This window comes from Thermobia domestica, chromosome 9 (genome assembly GCF_964235325.1).
Source record: "Thermobia domestica chromosome 9, izTheDome1.hap1.1, whole genome shotgun sequence".
Taxonomy (NCBI): domain Eukaryota; kingdom Metazoa; phylum Arthropoda; class Insecta; order Zygentoma; family Lepismatidae; genus Thermobia; species Thermobia domestica.
Window position 1 is genome coordinate 169,677,397 of NC_137462.1, and position 22,098 is coordinate 169,699,494.

The following is a 22,098-nucleotide window of genomic DNA, read 5'->3' on the forward strand; positions in this document are numbered from 1 at the left end:
ACGTGTGGAACGTCGACTACGGAGGCCCATATCTAAAAGTGCATGATGAACTGTGTGCTCAGACACACTTGTGTTTTGTCCACTGTTAAAGTCTCTTGGTAATTATTCCTCAGTTAGCGCCCTTTATTGTTGTACTGGCCTTGACAGTCTACGAGTTCCGACACCTTTAATAATGTGTGACCACCCCATTTCTTGTGGTTTGGTGCTGGTTCCACCATCTTTTCCCGACCTTTGGAAGGCACTAACCACGGCAGCTCGCGAACAAGCGACAGTATCGCGTTGTTTTCGAGATATTCGTTCCCAGCTGTCCGGCCATCACAGCATAGCCCCAATCAAGTTCTGGTATATTGACGGCCTTCCCCATTCTACGCACGAACATTACATTGACTGACCGAATGAGGTCCCTGCCACTGTCTGGTGAGCGCTACTCTTGTGTCCCGTGCCTCTTACGTCAGTCCAACAACAACTTTGTTGAAAAAGTAGCAAGTGGTCATAATGTTTTAACTGGGCAGGTATATTTTCCTAAGATGGCTCATATATGTAATGTGGATCCTACTTCAGTAAAACTATTGAGGCCCCTAAGAGTAAGAAAAATGTTTACTAACATTTTAAATTCTATGGGACCAAATTTAATATTTTTTAGGGGGACAGATTCATATTTTTCTAGAGGGGGACAAATTTTAATGCAAAAAGTTCCAAGTCAAGTTACGACGCTGAGTTGGATTAACATAATTTTCAACTTATTTATTGCAATTACAAATTCCCAACCATATCGACTTTTGCCCTACCAAGAGTGCTCCTATTATCTGTTCCGCCTTACCTCTAAGTTGCAATAAACAAAACCTCGTGGAACAAAAGCATGCTCATTTTGCTGTTGGTCTATCGACATTTGTACTCCTTCGTAACATAGTTCCCCACTTTTAATTATTGTTTTTTATTGTGAAAGAACCATATAAAACTATGGCATTATTATAAGTGCCAAAAATATAATATAGATAATCTAACAATTGCAATTAAGTATGCTTTAAAAAAATAATACAAATATTACATTTAAACATGCCCAATGGTTATGGCGCCAATTCAGCTGCGATGTGTTCTACTTTTTCTGCTGCAAGTAGTGATGCCAACCTTAAACGTTATAAAATCCCATTTCTCGAAGCAGAACTCCCCATTTTGCTCTTGAATTTCCCACACTCTAGAAAATTTATAAAATATGAAAAGTTAAGCTACTGTATGTCAGTCACTTTCTTCAATACATGAGTAATTCAGATCCATATAAATTAAACAGTTTATGAGTAAGTAATTAGGGAGAGAGAATTGAAACTGTTGTATTTGCATTACGCATTTGCATCGTAATCTTCGATGGAACGTGACAAAACTAGATAAGCTTCATTCTCCAATTTTTTCTGGAACGTTTTGGAAGATGGCTGTTTCTCGTTTGGTATTTTTTTTTTAATACCATGGTTGTTGTTAAGTTCCATACCGTTTATTTCTTGAGATTCCCAACTCACTGTATAAATCATTTACATACTAGCATGCATTTTATAGTAACAAAATTTGACAATAGCACTGATTTCTCGTTTATTAAAGAGTCATTATTCTACATCCGCCCATACAAAATTTTGTTGATCCCATATACAGTATACTGCCAATTTCTATTAAAATTCCCTTTATTCCTATTTGAGAAATTAATGTCACAAATCCCTCAAAATTTGATTTTTCCCACGGGTTGGCATCACTGGCTGCAAGTAGGCTACTCCGTACGGCAAGAATTGTTGAAATGCAGGTGTATAATTTGCTCCTCCCCGTGCAAGAGTTAGATACATCACTAGCCAATCATATTGCTGAACATCGGAAGGATACGAATATTACTCATTATCTCCGTTTAGGAAATAAAAGGAAATAAAAATCACCAATTGGGAACAGGGTTTTTCGTTCACAAACGAATATTACCAGCAATTAAACGGGTTGAATTTTTACTGATATTTATTTTATTACTCTTAACGGACGGTGGTGTGATATTGTTTTAAATGTACATGCCCCAACTGAAGATAAAGATGACGATATAAAAGACAGTTTTTACGAAGAAGTGGAACGGATATTTGACCAACTCCCGCGATACCATAGGAAAATTCTATTAGGGGATTTTAATGCGAAGGTAGGACGAGAGGATATTTTCAAACCGATTATAGGGAACGAAAGTCTTCATAAGGAAAGTAATGACAACGGTGTTAGACTCGTGAATTTTGCAACATCCAAAAACCTAATTGTGAAGAGTACAAAATTCCCACATCGCGACGTTCATAAATACACTTGGACATCACCAGACGGAAAAACACATAATCAAATGATCACGTTTTAGTAGATAGAAGAAGGCAATTTAGCATAATTGATGTCCGGTCGTTTAGAGGGGCTGATTGTGACACTGATCACTATCTGGTAGCAGCGATAATACGAGAGAGAGATTATCGTTGAATAAAGGTACTATTCGATGACCGAAAACGGAGAGACTCAATTTAAAGAAATTAAAAGAGAGCCAGGTAAGAGAGGAATACCAAATTGAAGTTTCGAATAGATTTTCGGCTTTAGAAGATTCGGAGGGCACTAGTGTTGAGGATACCTGGATTGAAATTAGAGATAGCATTAAAATTTCAGCAAAAGAGAAATTGGGACACGCGGAAATACGTAGGAACAAACCATGGTTCGACCAGGAATGCATTAAACTAGCAGAGAAGAAAAACAGGCAAAATTACGCTGGCTACAAAATCCGAATGAAAATTTCGCAGATACCAGGCGGGAAACTTCCAAAACTTTTAGAACAAAGAAACGCGATTTTTCGAAAGCTAAAATTAAGAAACTTGAAGATAATAGTAAAAATAAAAACATCCGGGACATGTATAAGGGGATCAGCGAATTTAAGAAAGGTTATCAACCTCGTGCTAATATACTAAAGAAATCTGACGGTACAGTTCTCACTGATACGGATAGCATCCTAAATAGATGGAAAGATTTCTTTGACGATTTGCTGAACACGCAACCAAAAACTAGTGTTCGTGGAGAAAAGGAGATATACACCGCAGAACCGTATATTTCAGAACCCAACCGAATAGAAGTAGAAACCGCTAAAAAGAAATTAAAGAAACACAAATCTCCGGGTGTAGATGAAATTCCGGCTGAATTAGTTTTAGCTGGAGGTGAAAAATTGTACAGGGTGCGGCACGTAAAACCGGCCCGTCGTAATATTCTGGTATATTGTGTTTTTGGCAACACTTAAATAATCTACCTTCCTACCAAGAGATGGCGTGTCGAGGTCGGGTCGACTTACGTGACCTGCAGCAGTCACGTGCAGCCGCAGCCAGTGAAACTTGTCGAAACCAGTTGAGAAAAAGGCCTCGTTGTGTTAAGCCGGGTGAGTGTCAGTGTGTGATAATGCCGTATTCGATATCCGAGCGTGTTGCCATTGTTGAAGGGTTCATTCTCACTGGATCTTTTGTGAAAACAAAGAATTTGTTTCGGGAGAAATTTCCAGGACGTTCTGTGCCAGCAAAAAGCACCATTCAGAATTGATTGAAAAATGGCGGCGTACAGGATCGGTTCAAAATGCTCCCAGGAACAGACGACCATCTATCTGCACACCTGAATTAAATATGCAGGTGGAGGAGATAATGACAAGAAGTCCTCGAAAGTCAACCAGGAGATTGAGTCAACAGGTTCATGCGAGTGAGAGAAGTTGCAGACGTGTTTTAAGGGGACTGAAGTTAAAACCGTACCGGAAAAGTGTTGTGCAAGAACTGGAGGAGCCTGACCTGCAGAAGAGGGTGCATTTCTGTTCATGGCTGTTGAGCAACGTTGCCAGTGGTTTCTTGGATCCACTAATGCTCATCATGAGTGACGAGGCGTGGTTCCACCTGTCTGGGTACGTAAATTCCCAAAACAACCGGTATTGGTCGACAGAAAATCCACACGCAATCCACCAGGTACCCTTGCATGATGAGAAGATTGGTGTTTGGTGTGCCATTTCCGCCACACGCGTTATTGGGCCCATATTCTTTGAGACGACAGTGAACAGTGACGTGTATATGGGAATCCTGGAGGAGTTTTATACACACTTGACCGAAGAGGAGCGTCAGTTATGTTACTTTCAGCAGGACGGTGCAACATGCCACACATCAGCTGCATCATTGTCCCTTGTGCATGAGATGTTTACACCAGAGAGGACAATCAGCAAAGGCTTGTGGCCTCCTCGGTCACCAGACTTGTCCACGTGTGACTTTTACTTATGGGGATTGTTAAAGGGAAGAGTATACGAAACAAATCCACACACAATTGAAGAACTCAAGACCAGGATCCAGGATGTCACCAATAGCATTACAACACAAGAACTGACAAGGGTATATATGAATCTCCTCAATCGTGCTCACATGTGTGTTGAAGTGGGCGGAGGACACTTTCAGCACCTGCTGTGAAGGTTGCTGTGAAGGTGAGTAGTCATATTCAATACATTACATTTCATTTATGTGTTGTAGTTAATCATATTCAATACATTACATTTCATTTTATGTGTTCACTTTACGGGCCGCTTTACGTGCCGCACCCTGTAGAACAAGGTACACAAACTCATTCTCCTTATCTGGAGCAAGGAAGAATTGCCACAAGAGTGGAAAGAATCAATCATTGTTCCAATTCGCAAGAAAGGCGACAAAACTGACTGTAATAATTATCGAGGCATTTCTCGTCTGTCAACATTCTATAAAATCCTTTCAAATATTCTATTAGCAAGATTGACCCCATACACAGATGAAATTATTGGAGATTATCAGTGCGGATTTAGACGAAATTGATCAACTACCGACCAAATATTTACCATTCGCCAAATACTCGGAAAAAAAAGTGGGAATACAGTACCCCGGTACATCAACTATTTATTGAATTTAGAAAGGCGTACGACTCGGTTAGGAGAGAAACATTATACAACATTCTTACAGAACCTGGAATAGCGGGAAAGCTAATTAGATTAATTAAGATATGTTTAAATGAATCCCAAAGTAAAGTCCGGGTAGGAAAATTTTTGTCCACGAGCTTTCACGTCGAAAATCGCCTGAAACAAGGAGATGCGTTGTCGCCATTATTATTTAACTTTGTTTTGGAATACGCTATAAGGAAAATCAAAGATAGCAACTAGGGCCTAGAGTTGAACGGTATTCACCAGGTTACGGTATATGCTGAGGATGTAAATTTAATAGGGGATGATAGGAGAACAATATAAAAAAATGCAGAGATCTTATTAAACGCTTGCAGGGACATGGATTTAGAAGTAAATGCAGAGAAAACTAAACACATGGAAGTGCGTCGGAACCGTAATACAGCAAATTATGGATGTGTTAATATATTAAATAATACTTTTGATAAAGTGGATAGTTTCAAATATCTAGGATCAATATTAACAGAGGAAAATCATATTCACGAAAAAATTAAATGTCGACTAAAAGCAGGGAATTCGTGTAACTATTCGGTTCAAAATCTCTTGTCGTCGTCGAGGAATTTGAAGCTTAAAATATACAAAACTGTAATCATGCCTGTTGTTCTGTATGGTTGCGAAACATGGTCGCTTACTCTGAGGGAAGAACATAGACTGAAAGTAATTGAGAACAAGATCCTGAGACGAATATTCGGACCCAAGAGGAACGGAAATGGGGAATGGCGAAAACTTCATAACGAGGAACTACATAATTTATACGGTTTACTCAACATTGTTAGGGTCGTCAAGTCGAGGAGGCTTAGGTGGGTAGGTCATGTAGCTGGAACTGATGAAAGGACGTTTTCAAAGTCTTAACTAGAAGACCAATCGGAAAACGACCATTAGGAAGACCTAGGCGCAGATGGGAGGACAATATTGAGATGGATCTCGCAGAAATTGGAATAAAAAGTAGAAACTGGATCCAGTTAGCTAAGGATAGAAGTCAGTGGAGAGCTTTTGTGAACGCGGCATTGAACCTCCGGGTTCCATAGGCCATAGTTAGTTAGTTGTCATATATATATATATATATATATATATATATATATATCAGTGGCGGCTGGTACTATATGTTGCATGGTTGTGCAACCGGATATTTTTTTAAATACTAAAAATATTTTTAAGTGTTAAAGTAGTGTATCAGTAAAAAATAAACCTTTGCTCTTGAGCGCAAAACAGTATTGATGCATTTCTGAAAAAAGTCAATTAAAAAACGAAAAGAAAGAGAGAGATTTACCTTTCCAGTGGCAGCGAACGTTGCCACTGGAAGCAGTAACATTGAGCATATGGCAGCGAGCTCCTATCTCTTAACATGGGGAAGTGGATTTATTCTTGCAACGCTCCTATCTTCCCGTATTGGTCCCTTACGGTTGCATTTTTTCCGCAACTGGTCAGCTTCTGTAATAGTTACGAATTCCTCCGCTTAGCAGCGCTTGACTCAGTTGATAGGGTGAGGAAGATACAGACGCGTGGAAGAAAGAAGTTATTCACAAAACATAAACTCGCAAAGAACAAATATAAGTCTGGTGGTAGCAGGGACGGATCCAGGCTGAAAGTTTGGGGGGCGGTCGTTCGAAGTCAATAGATTTTATTTAACATTTATAATACAAAGGTGAAAATTCTTGGGATAAGATTTATTTTTTAAAAAAATCCTATTCTGGGGGGGAAGGGGGGTCAATCGAGTCTCCAAGAAGAAAATGTCTTACTACGGGTCTAATTCCTAGCTCTGTGTCCTTCGTGCACATGATTCCGTGTTCGATTTCCGGCGGAGAGCATAAATTAATATAAAATCATTCACTTCCAATACTCATCTGTCTTCTTTAGCCTAATTTGCTGGAATGTTAAACTATTTTTTTTTTAATTTTCAAAGGAAAACATCTTAGATTTCATGCTTCTTTACAGACAAAAAAAAATACGTGGTTCCTGAAAATGGACTTTTTGTTCCGTATATTTATACAAAGAAATGCTAACAAAATGCGTATTGTCGGAGGAGAGAGGTGTTTCTGGACCCCAAAGAAAATAAAGCGGAAAATATTTGCGGTAGCGATGCTTTCTATTCAGAGAAACTTGGCGAGCAGCATTTCAGATTTCAATAAAGTCATAGAAAAATTTGAAGCCCGAAAGATCAAAGAAAGACCTTCCATTCTAAAATAATGCATAGTTTATATAATTAAATAATTTTGTTTAACTGCGTGCATGCAATTTTCTTGCTTTTTTTCTTCTTTTCGGATTAACGCCATCATTCATGGCTTACAGCACATACTATAAATTCGATTTATCTCGTGTCCAATAACATGAGTGTAGAGGTTTTGTATATAAATAGTGTATAAACGTACATTGATAGTGGTTGTTTGAAAAAAAGGAAATAGCTTATATACTAAATTAATATTCGAGAAATAATTTAATCAATAATATACAAATAGAGCTTAAAAGACTTTCCTCTTCATATTTCCTGAATATTTCTTGGATAGGACTCAAGAATGCTGGGGGAGGGGAACACTTGCGCGTACCTACATACCTTTGATATTGCAACATTGCAACCGGTGCTTGTACAGACTACGAGCCGCTACTGATATATATATATATATATATATATATATATATATATATATAATATCTCCGTTTAGAAATAAAGCTGAACAGATAATAAGAAAGTGTACCCGGCGGAAATAATCAGTATGTAAATAATGAAAATGATGGGAAAAGGTATTTTGTCGCACCACTTTAGGTAAATAATTTATTATTAATCACATTTAGGTAAGTAAGTAGTAGTCATATAATTTGGCCACTGATATTATTTTCTTCGTTCATTTCTTACCCAATTTGCCACTTCAGTTGGATTTATGTTATGGAGGAAGTATCCTTTTAGAAGTTAACCCTAACGTTATAACTATTTGTCCACCCAATAATAATTAAAAAAGAATAAGAACAATTACAACCGTACAAGATAAGCTATGTCCACTTACATAATTGGTGTAAAAACGCAACTGTTATTTTGTGGAAAGCATCTATTAAGATTTTGGTCGTTCGAAGGCAAATAATGTTTCCCCTCGAAGCCAAGGACCGTATGTAATACAGATTACCCGCATCCGTCGCCTCGCTTGCTGGTCGTTGACTGTGCAAATAATAGAAATTAATGAGGCCTGTTAGCAGCCACGAACCTCAAAACTCACGCAATCTCCCGCACATTAAAAAACACCACAAAAGAGGAGCCAGGAACTGGTAATAGAACAAACTGAGCTTCTCTTTATCAATGAACTTAATATTACCAAAAACAAAATTGATTTCAATAAGAAGTTGATAAATAGCACATTAAATTTTTATTTATTTTTTATTTATTTATATATTTATTTTTTAAAGATACATTTCATGTTTTGTAACAATTTGCTTTCAAAATAGTTTATTTTTATGGGAATAGGTATTCCATATGTAAATGTCTTTTATGGAAATAAGGATAGGAATGGCGAAAGAGGCATTTAGGATAGGGATGACCTTTTTCGGAAAATCTTTTTTCTGATTTTCGGAAAATTCGTTTTTCGATTTTTCGTTTTTTCGAAAAAATGTGGCCATCCCTAATTTAGGAGCAAGAAAAGTGTGTTTTGTGGATCCTCAGAGAATTAATTAAAGGACTAATAACATGTTTCGTGTGGAGTGGTGTACTATTTGGAGCAGAAAACATGGAGATTACTCAAAAGTGATGCAAACAAGGACAATTTTCGAAATGTGGGTGTGGAGAAGAATGGAGTGAGTTAAGTGAATCGAACATAAAAAGGAATGAGAATGTATTAGAAATAGTGGGGGAGAAAAGACTTTTAGATATAATTGAAGAGAAGAAGAGTAAGTGGTTGAGACATTGCCTAAGAAAAAAACTGAATTATGAGGGACGTGCTAGAAGATCCGGTAGTAGGAAAAAGAGGGAGAGGGAGATAGGTTACTGTTGATGGATAGCACTGACACAGAAAAAAATACGTGAAAAAGAAGTTAGCTGAAGATTGTGAGGCATAAAATCTTCTCAGTTGCGATTGTGACAAGTGACCTGCCAATAATGACAGAATACCTAGGATGATGAAGTTAAATGTCGTTATGGAAGTGGGTGCTCCCTGTATAACCAATTGGTCTACAAGTATGACTTTAATCTCAATCGATTCACTTTCGATTACTAATTGGAAACAAAATGTTCGGTATTGAGCCATCATTGTGATGCACTCAGGAAGCTACGTGAATTAAGAACCTAACTTGAGAAAGTTATCATTTTACTTTTCGTTTTTCATATGAAATCGACTCAATTTCTCATACTCTGACCCATTTGCGAAATAGCTATACAGGGTAGACCATTTATATTGAAATACCTTTGTAACTTTCATTAAAGACCAAAAATCACTGAAATTTTATAACAAATATATATACAGAGGGACATTTTCATATACTCTGCAATACCATCACATTAATATTGTTGTCAACACAATATGACTATTTCAAATTACACTACGTCACATTATAACTACATATTTCAAATCTACATGTTAAATGAGGTGCTACACCACATTTATTATTCAATGTTAGAAATTAAAGACGTTTCAACATCACAAACATCAAAACTGTGGAGGCCTCTACAACAATATTGCAGGTAAGACGGATGAGCCATGCATTTGTTAGTATCGAAAATCGTGTTCTTTCGAAAGCGATTGAAAATCGTGTTCTTTCGAAAGGTTTACTCTATTAAAAAAAAAAAAAAAAAAAAAAAGTATTTAGATGAGTGTCTCAGCTAGTCACATGGATGGTTTACAATAAACGTAAACATAATGCCTTTTACTGCAATTTAATATCTCAACCAGTTCAAAAATATTAAAAACACGATAATGTTTGCAACACTGCTTAAAATTACAGTAAAGCTCCGATTATCTGTGGAATTAGGTGGCAAGGGCACCGCGGATAGTGAAAATCGCGAATAACCCGAAGAAAAACTAAAAATTAGATACAAACACGAAAAAAAAATATTAGCCTACAGCATGAAAACTGTTTTATTTTACAAAGAACCTACTAAAACTTAAAATTTCCCGTTTTTCATGTCTTACAACAAACGGCTTCTGCTTATCAGAATGGAGTTTCACTTCAAAACGTACTATCGTTGGAAATATTGATTTTTACAATGCAATTAATTTTTAGTTTTAGAACATACAGTGCTGCATGCGGAATGTCAGCCCGCAGCGTCTAGTTATGAAAAATAATTAAGCGCGACTCCAGCAGGGTTAAAAAAAAAAAAAAAAAAAAAAAAATGCCGATCATCCGTTCGTGGATAATCATGGCCATCATATAATTGCAAGAACCTATAATTGCAACTAGCGAAAACTATTGCTGTAATGTTATAGATAAGTAGAGAGAAGCAACAATCACTTTCACGATTTCTCACTACGTCATTTAAGCAATATAGTAATTTCTACCCATGGTTTTGCATCTCAGGAACGATATCAAATTTGCTGTAAACGACATCGTGATCTTTCAGTTTTTAGAGATAAAGTGTTTTGAAAAAAAAGTAAAATTTTCCATTCCTTGTAACTCTTTTCTATTTATTTGAAAACCATCACATCATAATAAAAAGTATTCGACACTAAAATATGTTGTATATGCGTTACCGTCCCGTTTCCCTCAAGCAAAGGTCGGGGGCGCGGTGGCTCAGTGGTAGAGCGTTCACCTCTGGTGCTTGGGGTCCCGGGTTCGATCCCAGCCCCCGCCAAGTGAACTTTGTGGTGGACAAACACCGTGCTCGTGGGTTTTCTCGGGGTTCTCCCGTTTCCTCCCACTTTCTTCATTCCACCATTTCACTCATCTCTCATTATCACCGTCTCCTTTAGCCTAATCGGCATAACCGTGGGACGTAAAACTTAAAGATTTCATTTTTTTTTTTTTTCAAGCAAAGGTCAGGTGGAGGAGCATCAATAGAGGCAACTTTTACAATCACACGATCAAATTCTTATTTTTAATTACTCAGCATTTTTTTCGTTAATAAGTTATTACTATTATATATATTTGTATTTGTTTTTAAATTATCACTTTAGTATAGATTTTTATCATTTTTTCTTTTAGCCTATGTGTAGCTGATTTTATTTTCTGCCTCCTGGTTCTACCATTCAGTTCCTCCCGCTTCATCAACGGAACTTGGACTCATGGAATGACCCTCTGTACACTCTTTCCGTTCATGAGGTACGGCAACATCGGAGTGTCTCTGCTTTCCATCACAATGATTACTATCAACAGGTAAACAAATCAAAGTCAAATCTTGGTCTAGTACTGTGTTTTATAAATCAGAAAGGTCAAACAAATGTAAGGTGTGCGGTGTAGATACTGCTGCAAAATACTATCATGGAGTAATCTCTATGATACTGTATACTAATCAATGCAAATAGGTTTCGATCTAATTAATCATTTTTCTTGTACCAATAGTTCCTTACCTTGCACAATATCACAAATATAGAGATTTTATTGGTCAGAAATCTGAGTGCGCAGTTATACAGTTTACAACGTTATACGGGCACTCGAATTACTTGACCATATAGAGATGTTGATAGCAACAATTAATTAACTTAACATTTTATAAGAATTACATGACCTACTTTCTAAAATTATCATACCGATTGTTGTTACTGAGTAATGTAATATATATATATATATATATATATATATATATATATATATATATATATATATATATATATATATATATATATATATATATATATATATATATATATGGGCAACGTAGTAAAGACTTTTAATAACTTGTAATGTTCTGTTAGTAGTTTCAATTATTTACTTTAGGATTGCACACGAGACAAAATTTTCATGCCGTGATTCGAGACGAGTGAAAATTTTTACAATAGAAAAAAAAAAATACATTTTTCGAGACAAGACTGCCGCAACTCGTATCTCGTGCGCATCCTTAATTTGCTCTAGTATACAATCAGTGTTACTAAACTATTAAAATTACTTTTTTTTGTTCGTAGGTATATCATGATTGCACACCATAATATATATAACAGGGTTTACAAAAATATTTACATAGCAGGCATGATAGCCTTCTGTTGGCTATTGAGTTATGGGATGCAAATGCCTACTTTATTGGGACAGTGGGGTAAGTAAGGTCTAATATTATCTCAGTTAAATTAGTTTTCTTCCTGAGATGAACTATTTTATCAACATAGTAAGTAATTTATTATTTGATATCAACTTAAATATTACGTGAAGTGATAAATTAATGTTCTAGCTTACTTCATAAAAGTGTTCATTATATTTTAAGCCTCAAGAAGGCTCTACAATCGTGGTATGACGAGACTTGGTCAAACGATTGCATAATCCCTTTCTTAGTATCAAACAAAACAGATGCCATTTATCGTTCGATTTTAATGAGATGCGGAACATTGATACCCAGTGATATGTACGAAAGCTGCACGCAAATGCTCCTGTGCACAGAGCCACTATTTGCAAAGCTCATATTCAACAGTGTGGCTTCTTCCTAGTGTGGATAGAAAAAATTCCTTTCTCTCGGTGAGGTGGACTTTCGAAAAATTCAATATGTTAATATATATATATATATATATATATATATATATATATATATATATATATATATATATATATATATATATATATATATATATATATATACAGTGGCGGATCCAGGATATGATCAAGGGAGGGGCTAAACCATAATTTGTCGTTTTATCCAGCGTAAAGCAGGATTGAAGCCCATTTTATCCAGTGTATATCTGAGCGTCAAGGGAGGGTCTATAGCCCCTATAGCCACCCCCTTGGATCCGCCCTTGTGTATATATATATATATATATATATATATATATATATATATATATATATATCCTAATGTGGACAGTACTTAGTGTAAGTTTTCACAATGCTGACATCTAAAAGTGTTGTTTTCATATTATTGATTGATTGATCAGCTCAGTATGCCTCGCTTTAGCATCCAAGCTACGTGAGACTTGACCTACTATTTAACGTGAATCCGAACTTTGTTTTGGGGTCGCGGTGGTTCAGTGGTAGAGCGTTCACCTCTGGTGCGTGGCGTCCCTGGTTCAATCCCAGCTCGCGTCAAATGGGTTTTATGGTGGACAAACACCGTCCGTGAGGGAGTTCTCCCATTTCAATATCACAAACATTTCATTTATTTTTCGTCATCATTATCGTTTTCTATAGCTTACACTGGATAATGGTGGGACGTAAAACTTCGTTTTAATTCATGGCTACTACCCCGAGGAGGACCCACGGGAAGCACGCATGCTAGCTGCCTAACCACGAACGGAATATACGTAATAGATTAGGCATCAGAATCTGAAACAGTGACAGCTTACAAAAGTACAATACTTATTCGTTTGCTTTCCTAACGTGTTTAGGATAAATATTTTCCAGCTTATGTAGACGAAGAGCTTTAAATGTAGAGGACAGTCATATTGATCAGACAATAAGAAATTAAAGCCGCACAACGATTGAGCTTCGGCATACTGATTGGCTACTGAATTCTCCGAATTTGTGTGCGTTCATAATATGTTTCCATATATTGCAATGAAATGATAAAATCAAAAGAATGATATATGGACATATTAAAGAATTAATTTGCATTACTACAAGATGAGAAGAGGACTCTACATTAAAATATGTTCTATTATACTTTGTTCTTTTCTTTATCATAATTTGTGGACACTTCTCACCTGTAATGTAGGGTATATCATAATGATTTTAAGTGAAGCACTCAAAGTGTGCATTTTACCCTAATATTGGGGCAGTATGCTCATATACAGGAAATAAGGGTAGGCTATACAGTATGTAAGACTAAGAGAAAATAAATTTATGTACAATTACACTATTTAATTGTAATTACGAACGTGTAGTATGTGTAAAATACAGTATAAATGTGATGGCAACATAGTGTAACTACATGGAAAATAAAAACGTGTAGGCCCTACCTACGCATCAAACATGGATAATAAAACGTAGTGATTGAGGCTATCTACAAACACATAATAGTTTTTAACAATCGGGAAATAGTCATAGAGTCACATATAAACTTAGTTTACGTTATTTCACTTGTTTAATAAGTTATCTTTATTTATATCAGAAAAACAGACAGTGTTGACGAATAATGCCAAGTTTGTTGATAGTACGAGTCGAAACTATTTTTAGTTTGCACGTCAATGGCATAGTTAACATGTGCCGCAAACTATTTCTTTTTTCCCCTTAGATATTTTAAACACATTCTATGTGGCATCAATGAGGACATTTCACACATCTCAGTCAACTACAAAGCAAAAAAAAAAAAAAAAAAAAAAAAAATGATGGTGTTAAAAGAACTCAATTTGTCTACCACTGTTAGTGTGTTATTTCAACACGAAACTCATCATCTTCCTAGTGCATCATAAATATTTAGTAACTGACAGTGATAATGTGTGTTGCGGACTTTAGATGGCAAGACTTCTATTCTTATAACATGTCAGAAAATTTATACGCTCACAAAACTATTTTCGTCAAGGATTACAGAAAATATAACATGTTGTTCGTTACTTGATATAAATATCGAATACACCGCGTAGAGCTTTGCTCTTGGAAGAATAAACCTAACAAGTAATACACATTCTCACTATCAGTTACTAGATATTTATGGTGATGGCCTTGATGTTGAAATAACATGGTAACAATGCTAGACAAATTGAATTCTTTTATCATCATCATTAGTTGCTGTTTAAACGAGGAAGACAAATGGGAATACTACTTCTGGAACTTTACTAACTACCTTTGATTCAAATACCAAGTTGAAACATCTTCACTTTACTAATAAAACATAATAAACATTTACCATTTTTATGGAATTTAATTTAAAAAATTTTAAAAACCTCCTTTTTATATTTACTCTTAAAATCTTAAGAACTACGTGATAGACCACCAACAATTTTGACTATTATGTGGCGGTCAGAAATTAGGGGAGGTGATCCATCCAGTTAATTCCAAGATGTAGATAATCAAGGAGTGATTCCTTATGTAATCCTATCAGAGTATTTATGGATATCATCCTTGCTTTATAGACTATCTGCAGTGTTGTTTAGATTAGCGGGCTAGTATAATGTTTAAAAATGCTAATCTATGGAATACAACACTAAAGTGAAACTAAATTAATTTCTATTCGACAAATTTAGACTTAAATATTTTCAACTTTCAAATATGCATTCATCTTACTAAAGTTTTTGAGTGGAAAATGAAGTGCGTCGGGGAAATGCAAAAATGTAAACTTCTAAATGCTAAGTATGTTGACAAACCAAACTCATTGATGTGGTATACACTGTGACACTCCTATTTGTAATGAAACAAGAGGAACATATTAAACTTGGTTTAGTTATCTCATAAAAGGTGAAATGAGTAGCATACTTGTAAATGCTGTGTCTTTTCAGGTTCATTTGGTTATGACAAGAAACTTGGTACGTGTTCCATATTAGAAGATGAGAACAAGAGGTCGTCAAAAACAGCTCTTTTCATTATTGGGTTTGTCATCCCCTGTGTTATAATCATCATTTGCTATGCGAGGATATTTTTGGTAGTTCACAAGTAAGTTCTTTGCCACCAATAAGTGATTAATGTTTAATCTTAAAGTTTTTTTTTTTTTTTTAATATACGAGGATCATTGAATAAGTTCATGAGTTCATGGCAACCGTCTTACAACAGAAAAAAAAAAGGAACCAGCAATGGAAATCAACTATATAGGTTTCGAGGCTACAGAAGGTATCTTTCAATCACATCAACGTACAACGTCTCTGCACAAGCGAATGAAAGCTCTGTACATACAAATTCATTTCTCGTTCAGGCTCTAATACCCACAAATCAACACAAAACCACAAAGAAAGGTATTTGAGCGAGGCTGTGCATAGCTCAGGTTTTGGATAATATATCTGTAAATCATTGTACTGTGAGGGTTGTAGGTCATACTTCTATCAGGAACTGATTTGAGATCCTAGCTGGAACTGATATTAATTATTACAAGAAAAATAGTTTCAATTTTAATTATTAGGAAAGAAAACATTGAATAATAGATTACCTGACATTCCAACCTCATTCTGTGGATCCTGGGAGTTTTGTTTAAACATCTTTGAGCGTACAAACTAGCAATTTGATATGTGAAACTGTACTAAAGGAATGAGTCGGCGAATTCAATGCATAATACCCAAGTCAATGAAAAATTGTCCTCATCACCACTCTTAGGATGTCGTATTCGATGTACCAAATGTTTTCTTTGTAGTGGCACCATGAGGTATAAGTATTCGTGCTGATAGCACCATGATGTTACTCATGATGTATACGTATTAGCAGTACCCAGGTACCCTTCAACTCTGTGAAGCAGTCCTGCACCGTGACTGGAAATCCAACGCCAACATGAAATACATATACGACTACTGTAATTCCAAGCAGCCACGTATCTAAGTCATATCGGGTACTCTCGGGCGATACACAAAATGGCGCCCCTCATTCGATGTTGCGAATATGGACTCGTTGCGATTCATATTAGCATGTGCAAATGCGAGACGGTAAATTCTGTGTTCGCCTGAGAGTTTTTCCTTCATGGCAGCAATACAATCATGCAATCCAGCATGACGAAGCCTTTGGAGCGCCGTCTGCATACTACCAGCAAACCGGGAAACTTCCATTAGCTGTTTAGAGATCCTTACCGGGGTCTGACCGGGGTTCGTTTACTAATCTCGCATCTTCCTCCTATGGCAGACGCATGAGGACGACCAGTAGATCGTAAATTACCCAGTCTGACCTGTAGTGCCATATTGCCGAATCCATTGACTGGCTGTAGCGGCCGGGATACCCATTTGTCTGCCAGCTGTGGTTGCAGTATAGCCCCAACTCCCGTAAGATAACTACAGCTGACGTCTGTCTATGATCAGCAATGCTCTGAGCTGTCGAAATCCTCACGCGCGCAGCACTCTCTCTTCAACCTAGCCACAACCAGCTCGAATTTAGCTCTCGCCCCCTGGTTTCCAGGTTTTATCTTCCTGGAAACCAGGTGGCGGCTCCTGATTGGTTGTGGGTAGTTCTAGGATCGAGCCCGGCGCTCGTGAAGCCTCATCAGCTTTATTTTCCAACAGTGTTCACATATGAAGCCTTGTATTGGATCATGCAAAATGTAAGCAATAGGAATAAGATAAAAATACTTTACAAACTTTCTTGTTTAAATAATACACTGCTTGATTGTCAACAAAAACATGCACAAGCGTAGGATAATACAAAAGCTAAATATTCATAGCGGCAGCTAAATATTCAGTGGCGAAAGTTGGGAAAGGTCCTATGCCTGTACATTGAAACAGAATGTTACGTTGAGAATTCACAACCGCCATAGAGGTTGGAGTGGCGTCAGAGTAACATTGTATATACAAGAGACTTATAGTCATGTCACATAGCGTCTTCCAGGCGTGTTCGACTTAGAAATCCTCATTTTACACCAAGTTGCACCGCGAGTATCAAACCATGGTCAACATATATTATAAGTGGATTGGTGCTGCTTGCATGATGATAAATAGAAAATGGCCACTCAAACATAAGCAGAAATATTTTAATTCGAATATTTTCGACGTGCTTTTCGCTAGAAATTTGAAGAGCGAAATACATTGTTTCTTGTTTTCGGTAAGGCCCTTCAAGCAAAGTATATTCACATTTTGTTTCACCCTCGTAACTTAAATCGTTTCGGAGAAATGAACCTTTTAATTTTCGAATTTTCAACAATAAGTTCGATATTCGAAGGAATTCGAAGTTGATTTTACGCCCAAAATTCGGATATGAAGTACCTTTGGTATAAATATCACAGCAATCCGTATAAGGGCACTTTTAACCGCCTTATCCGGTTATACCCTTTGCAACAATTATTTTATAGAAATTACTTCTTAATTTATATGCTGTTATGAAGAATGTTGTGAGAAAATTCATTAATTAATCTATAAGCCATTATATTTGTCGTACGTGTGCGTGTACAGTTTTATATGTAATGCAGAGTTTAAGAAATGTTGTTTGCAAAGTTTGCAATGTTTGTATGTCTTTACTACGTTTATTGATGTAGTAAAGAAATCTACTTATTTAGAATATAAATATCATATATGGAGTTTGTAAAAAGAAAAAAATAACTGTGACACTGTCCTCTGCATAACAAAAAAAAAATGATAGACATATCCACAAAATAGAGAACAGCTCTATGTTTGTAGAATCCTTCTATCTGTCATTTAGCAAACTGAAAGTTTATCAGAGATTTGTAAAAGTGGTTCTAAAGAATATTGCTGTATAACTTACTGTCAAATGAATTTATTGGATATCGAGAAATGTTGATTTCTCACTTCCTTTGCATTATATTTTTCCCCTTTTTCCAGTAGTGGATAGAGGTTTGTGTAGGGCTTCCATACTTCTAGACCAATAAACCAGGACATCCTATAAAACATTTTACAGAATACTCATAGTTATGCACTTGCCACTTGCTGAAATATCAGATTCGTATCAGTTGAGTATCAATGACTAATAAAAGCGGGGCTTTTTAAACATTGCACGAATTATGTTCGAGAGAAACCAAGACATTTGGAGTTTCGAACAATTCTTGGGGGGACAGATTATGCAAAACGCGGAAAGTTTGGAAACCCTAGGCTTGTGCAAATAACGGCTACAATATTGATAGGACCTGTACGCAGGCGCAGGCGCGCACCTGATCTTGGCTAAATATGTGGAAAACACGAGCATGAAAGCACCTTTCCCCTTGGTTTAATTACAGATTCCTATTATTGATTTAATATCAATTAAGTATTTACTTCCAAACATAATTAACAATTAATTAACATAAGTTAAAAAATTTAATCTGTACAAAGCTTCTATACCGATAGTATTCAATGATATTTAAATAGATGATAACATAATCAAAAAGAATTAACAAACAAACAAACAAAAAACTCGGACACACTGTGCCTTCTTAATAATAACGATTTCAGTTTTATGTAATACCACCACACGCGTATTGTTCCTGTTTTCAAAGCTGTTTGAGAGGTCAATCATTATCATCTTTCTTTTATATTGTTATAACCCATCTTTCTGTCACTAGCACCAAATTTTGAATGCTTAATTGAGTCAAACGTTCAAAATAAGGAATTCGGAAGTATACTTGTTGTCAAGTGGCCGCAATCCTTGGTCGGCGATACAAGAAGCTTAGAAGATGTAGATATAAATACTCGTTCTTGTGTTTGAAAATAGAAGAAATAGGACTTTCTTCGTTTTTATTAAATCCGATTGTAGTGTTCGTGCAACCGCTCTCTCTATTTCCACCTTTAAATAAGAATTTTGAAAGATGTATTAAGATTGTTTTCCGCTGAACACAAATTCTTATTATTTTGCTCAAGTAATAATTTCAATATTTTACAAACATTTGTGGGACTGTAAAAATAGCAGTTGCACAGCCATATATATATATCCACTTCTGCATTGTCTATTTTATCAGTCCTCCTGTTCAACTCAATTTTAAACCAAGTACAATCACAAAAGATGAATCATTTTAAATAAATTATAACTGTTTATTATTTGTGATTTCCACTAGATCAGAAGTGCGAATGAGGAAACATTCTGGTTCTCGAGGAGCATTGACTAATAACGTGAAGAAGAAAGATAGTGAGACGAAAACCAAGAGAAACGAATGGAGAATTACAAAAATGGTATTGGCTATCTTTCTTTCCTTCCTTGTTTGCTATTTACCAATCACAATCGTCAAAGTTGCTGACAAAGATGTAAAATATCCAGGTGAGTTCATGTTTGAGTTTTAATACACTTTTCAGTTTCGTCTTTCATTCTCATGCTTTCGTTTTTGTTATATATATATATATATATATATATATATATATATATATATATATATATATATATATATATATATATATATACACTCATTTACAATATAATATAATATTCTGGGGTAATCCCTCTTATGCTCAAACTGTCTTGAAATAGCAGAGGAAAGCTATAAGAGCAATAGAAGGTTTACTTGATATTCTGTCGTGTGAACCTTCTTCTTTTAAGGAGATGCAAATCAGGAGTTCTATCTACGTATATCTGCAGATGACTTATGCACATCAAAGAAAATTTAGGGTAGTATTGGTTAACATTATACGGTTCATTCATATAATATTATTCATAAAGATGATTTAAGTATTCCGTATATTAGGCTAAGTACAGCACAAAAAAGCTAGAAATATACTGACGTGGCATTATATTGTATATTACCGGTACCTAATCGAGTGATCTACTATATTTCGAAAAGTATTGTAAATTCCTTATTGTAAATTTTATATATATATAAAATATTAAGAATTTGAAGAAAGGTGTAAATTGTAACAGATAATCTGATTTTGTGTGTTAACCCTATCTATTACCACATCGGGTGTTTAAATGACAACAAAATATACTATTCTATTCATTCTACAGGTCCGCTCATGTTTCCATTGGGAATCGACTTATTTTTTTAAAAAAAATAATGTATAAATAATATTTCATAAGTAAGCGGAGCCTATATAAATAAGAGATATATTGTTATCACAAACAGGGCTCAGTCCTGGAGCTTTCATCTCTGACGATTGGGTCCCTGGTTCGATCCTACCGCACATGTTGTTTGTCCTCCGAGTGCGCTTTGTGGTGGACAGACACCATGTGCGTGGATTTTCTCGGGGTTTTCTTACTTTCTTTATTCTACCATTTCATTCATTATCATCTTCATCATTGTCTACCTTAGCCTCAAAGCATTCCTTGACACTTTAAACTTGAAATTTCATTGTTTTTAAATCACAAGAGTGTCGTGATAAGGGACTACTTCTGTCAGAAATGGTCTGTTTATTTCACTCATTTTTTATATAACATTTTTAGGCAAAACACACAGATACAAAGAACAAAACTCATGAAACGTCATTTCAAAATACTATTAACGAATAAAATAAATGATCGAAGTCAGTGATGATAAGTAAACATAATGTTGGAAGTTAAAGAGCCCAGATTGTATACATGTATTTGTGCCATTTTCTTAATATTTGCGATAATTTTATTCAGGTAAGGATCTATCAATAGGTGGCATGATTAGATTTTTCACCTTCAATTGGAAAGCAATACTTACAATTTACTAAAGACAACAAGTTAAAACTATTTTTTTTAAAAAAATCTGTAATTAACAGATAGCTTTGCAACTATATATATACTGATTATCAAACCACCTTAAGTCAAATAAAACGAATGACTGCGAATTTACTATCATCACTATCTAACTCAAAATTTATTTCGGAATCATAGTCACTATACGATTTCTGTGAGATATAACAGTAGAATGTTACAAGTAACAACAAGTGATTTCATTTTGCAACTACACCTGAAAAAGGACTACCTAACTCACTTCATTCGAATATCATATTTTATTACTGAAAAACTGAAAGAAAGCTACTGGAACTTAAACGTTCGAACTTATGAAGACGGCGTCCATACAGGGGTCAAAATTGAATGGAATAGAATTCTTTAGTAGTGTGCAATATCTTAATCTGATTAAGTGTAATTTCACTGGAAAGCTCTTATTTGTAATACTTCTGCTTACGATATACAATGCTAATTCTATAAATTATGCTATGACATTTTATTTTTTATTTTTATTTTTATTTATTTATTTACTTTTGTCATAGCATTAACATATCGTAACTTTCGAGATCTCTCTATTTCAACGTTTATAAAGTGTAGTTTCAACTTTCAAGGACCTGGTTTCTACGCACCCAAGTGAACATCTGCGTCATAAAATTATAAGTACTCAGTTATTGTATATATGTGTTATTCCTAATCCAAATCTTAAGTCTCAATGGGTCTGTTTATTCTAACGCCCAAATTTCCAAGATTTTCGTGTACTCTTTTGAGCAACAGAAAGAAAAGTGTGAATTGTATCTTTGCTGTGCTGGGTTAATGGCTTAGTAGCTACTTTAGAACCAAAACTTGAATAAGATAAACCTTAACTTATTATTATAAAACAAATAAAATGGTTT

At 35.5% G+C, this 22,098-nt stretch overlaps 1 protein-coding gene across 5 annotated transcripts in view; it reads left to right on the plus strand.

The window, feature by feature from the left end:
- Positions 1-22,098, plus strand: part of moody (G-protein coupled receptor moody) — a 116,921-nt gene that overhangs the window by 87,992 nt on the left and 6,831 nt on the right. For all 5 annotated transcript variants that reach the window (XM_081772168.1, XM_081772164.1, XM_081772165.1 and 2 more), the window contains 4 exons: positions 11,099-11,269; positions 12,016-12,143; positions 15,466-15,619; positions 19,635-19,834. In XM_081772168.1, coding sequence (XP_081628294.1) covers positions 11,099-11,269; positions 12,016-12,143; positions 15,466-15,619; positions 19,635-19,834 — 653 coding nt within the window. The remainder of the gene's footprint in view (positions 1-11,098; positions 11,270-12,015; positions 12,144-15,465; positions 15,620-19,634; positions 19,835-22,098) is intronic.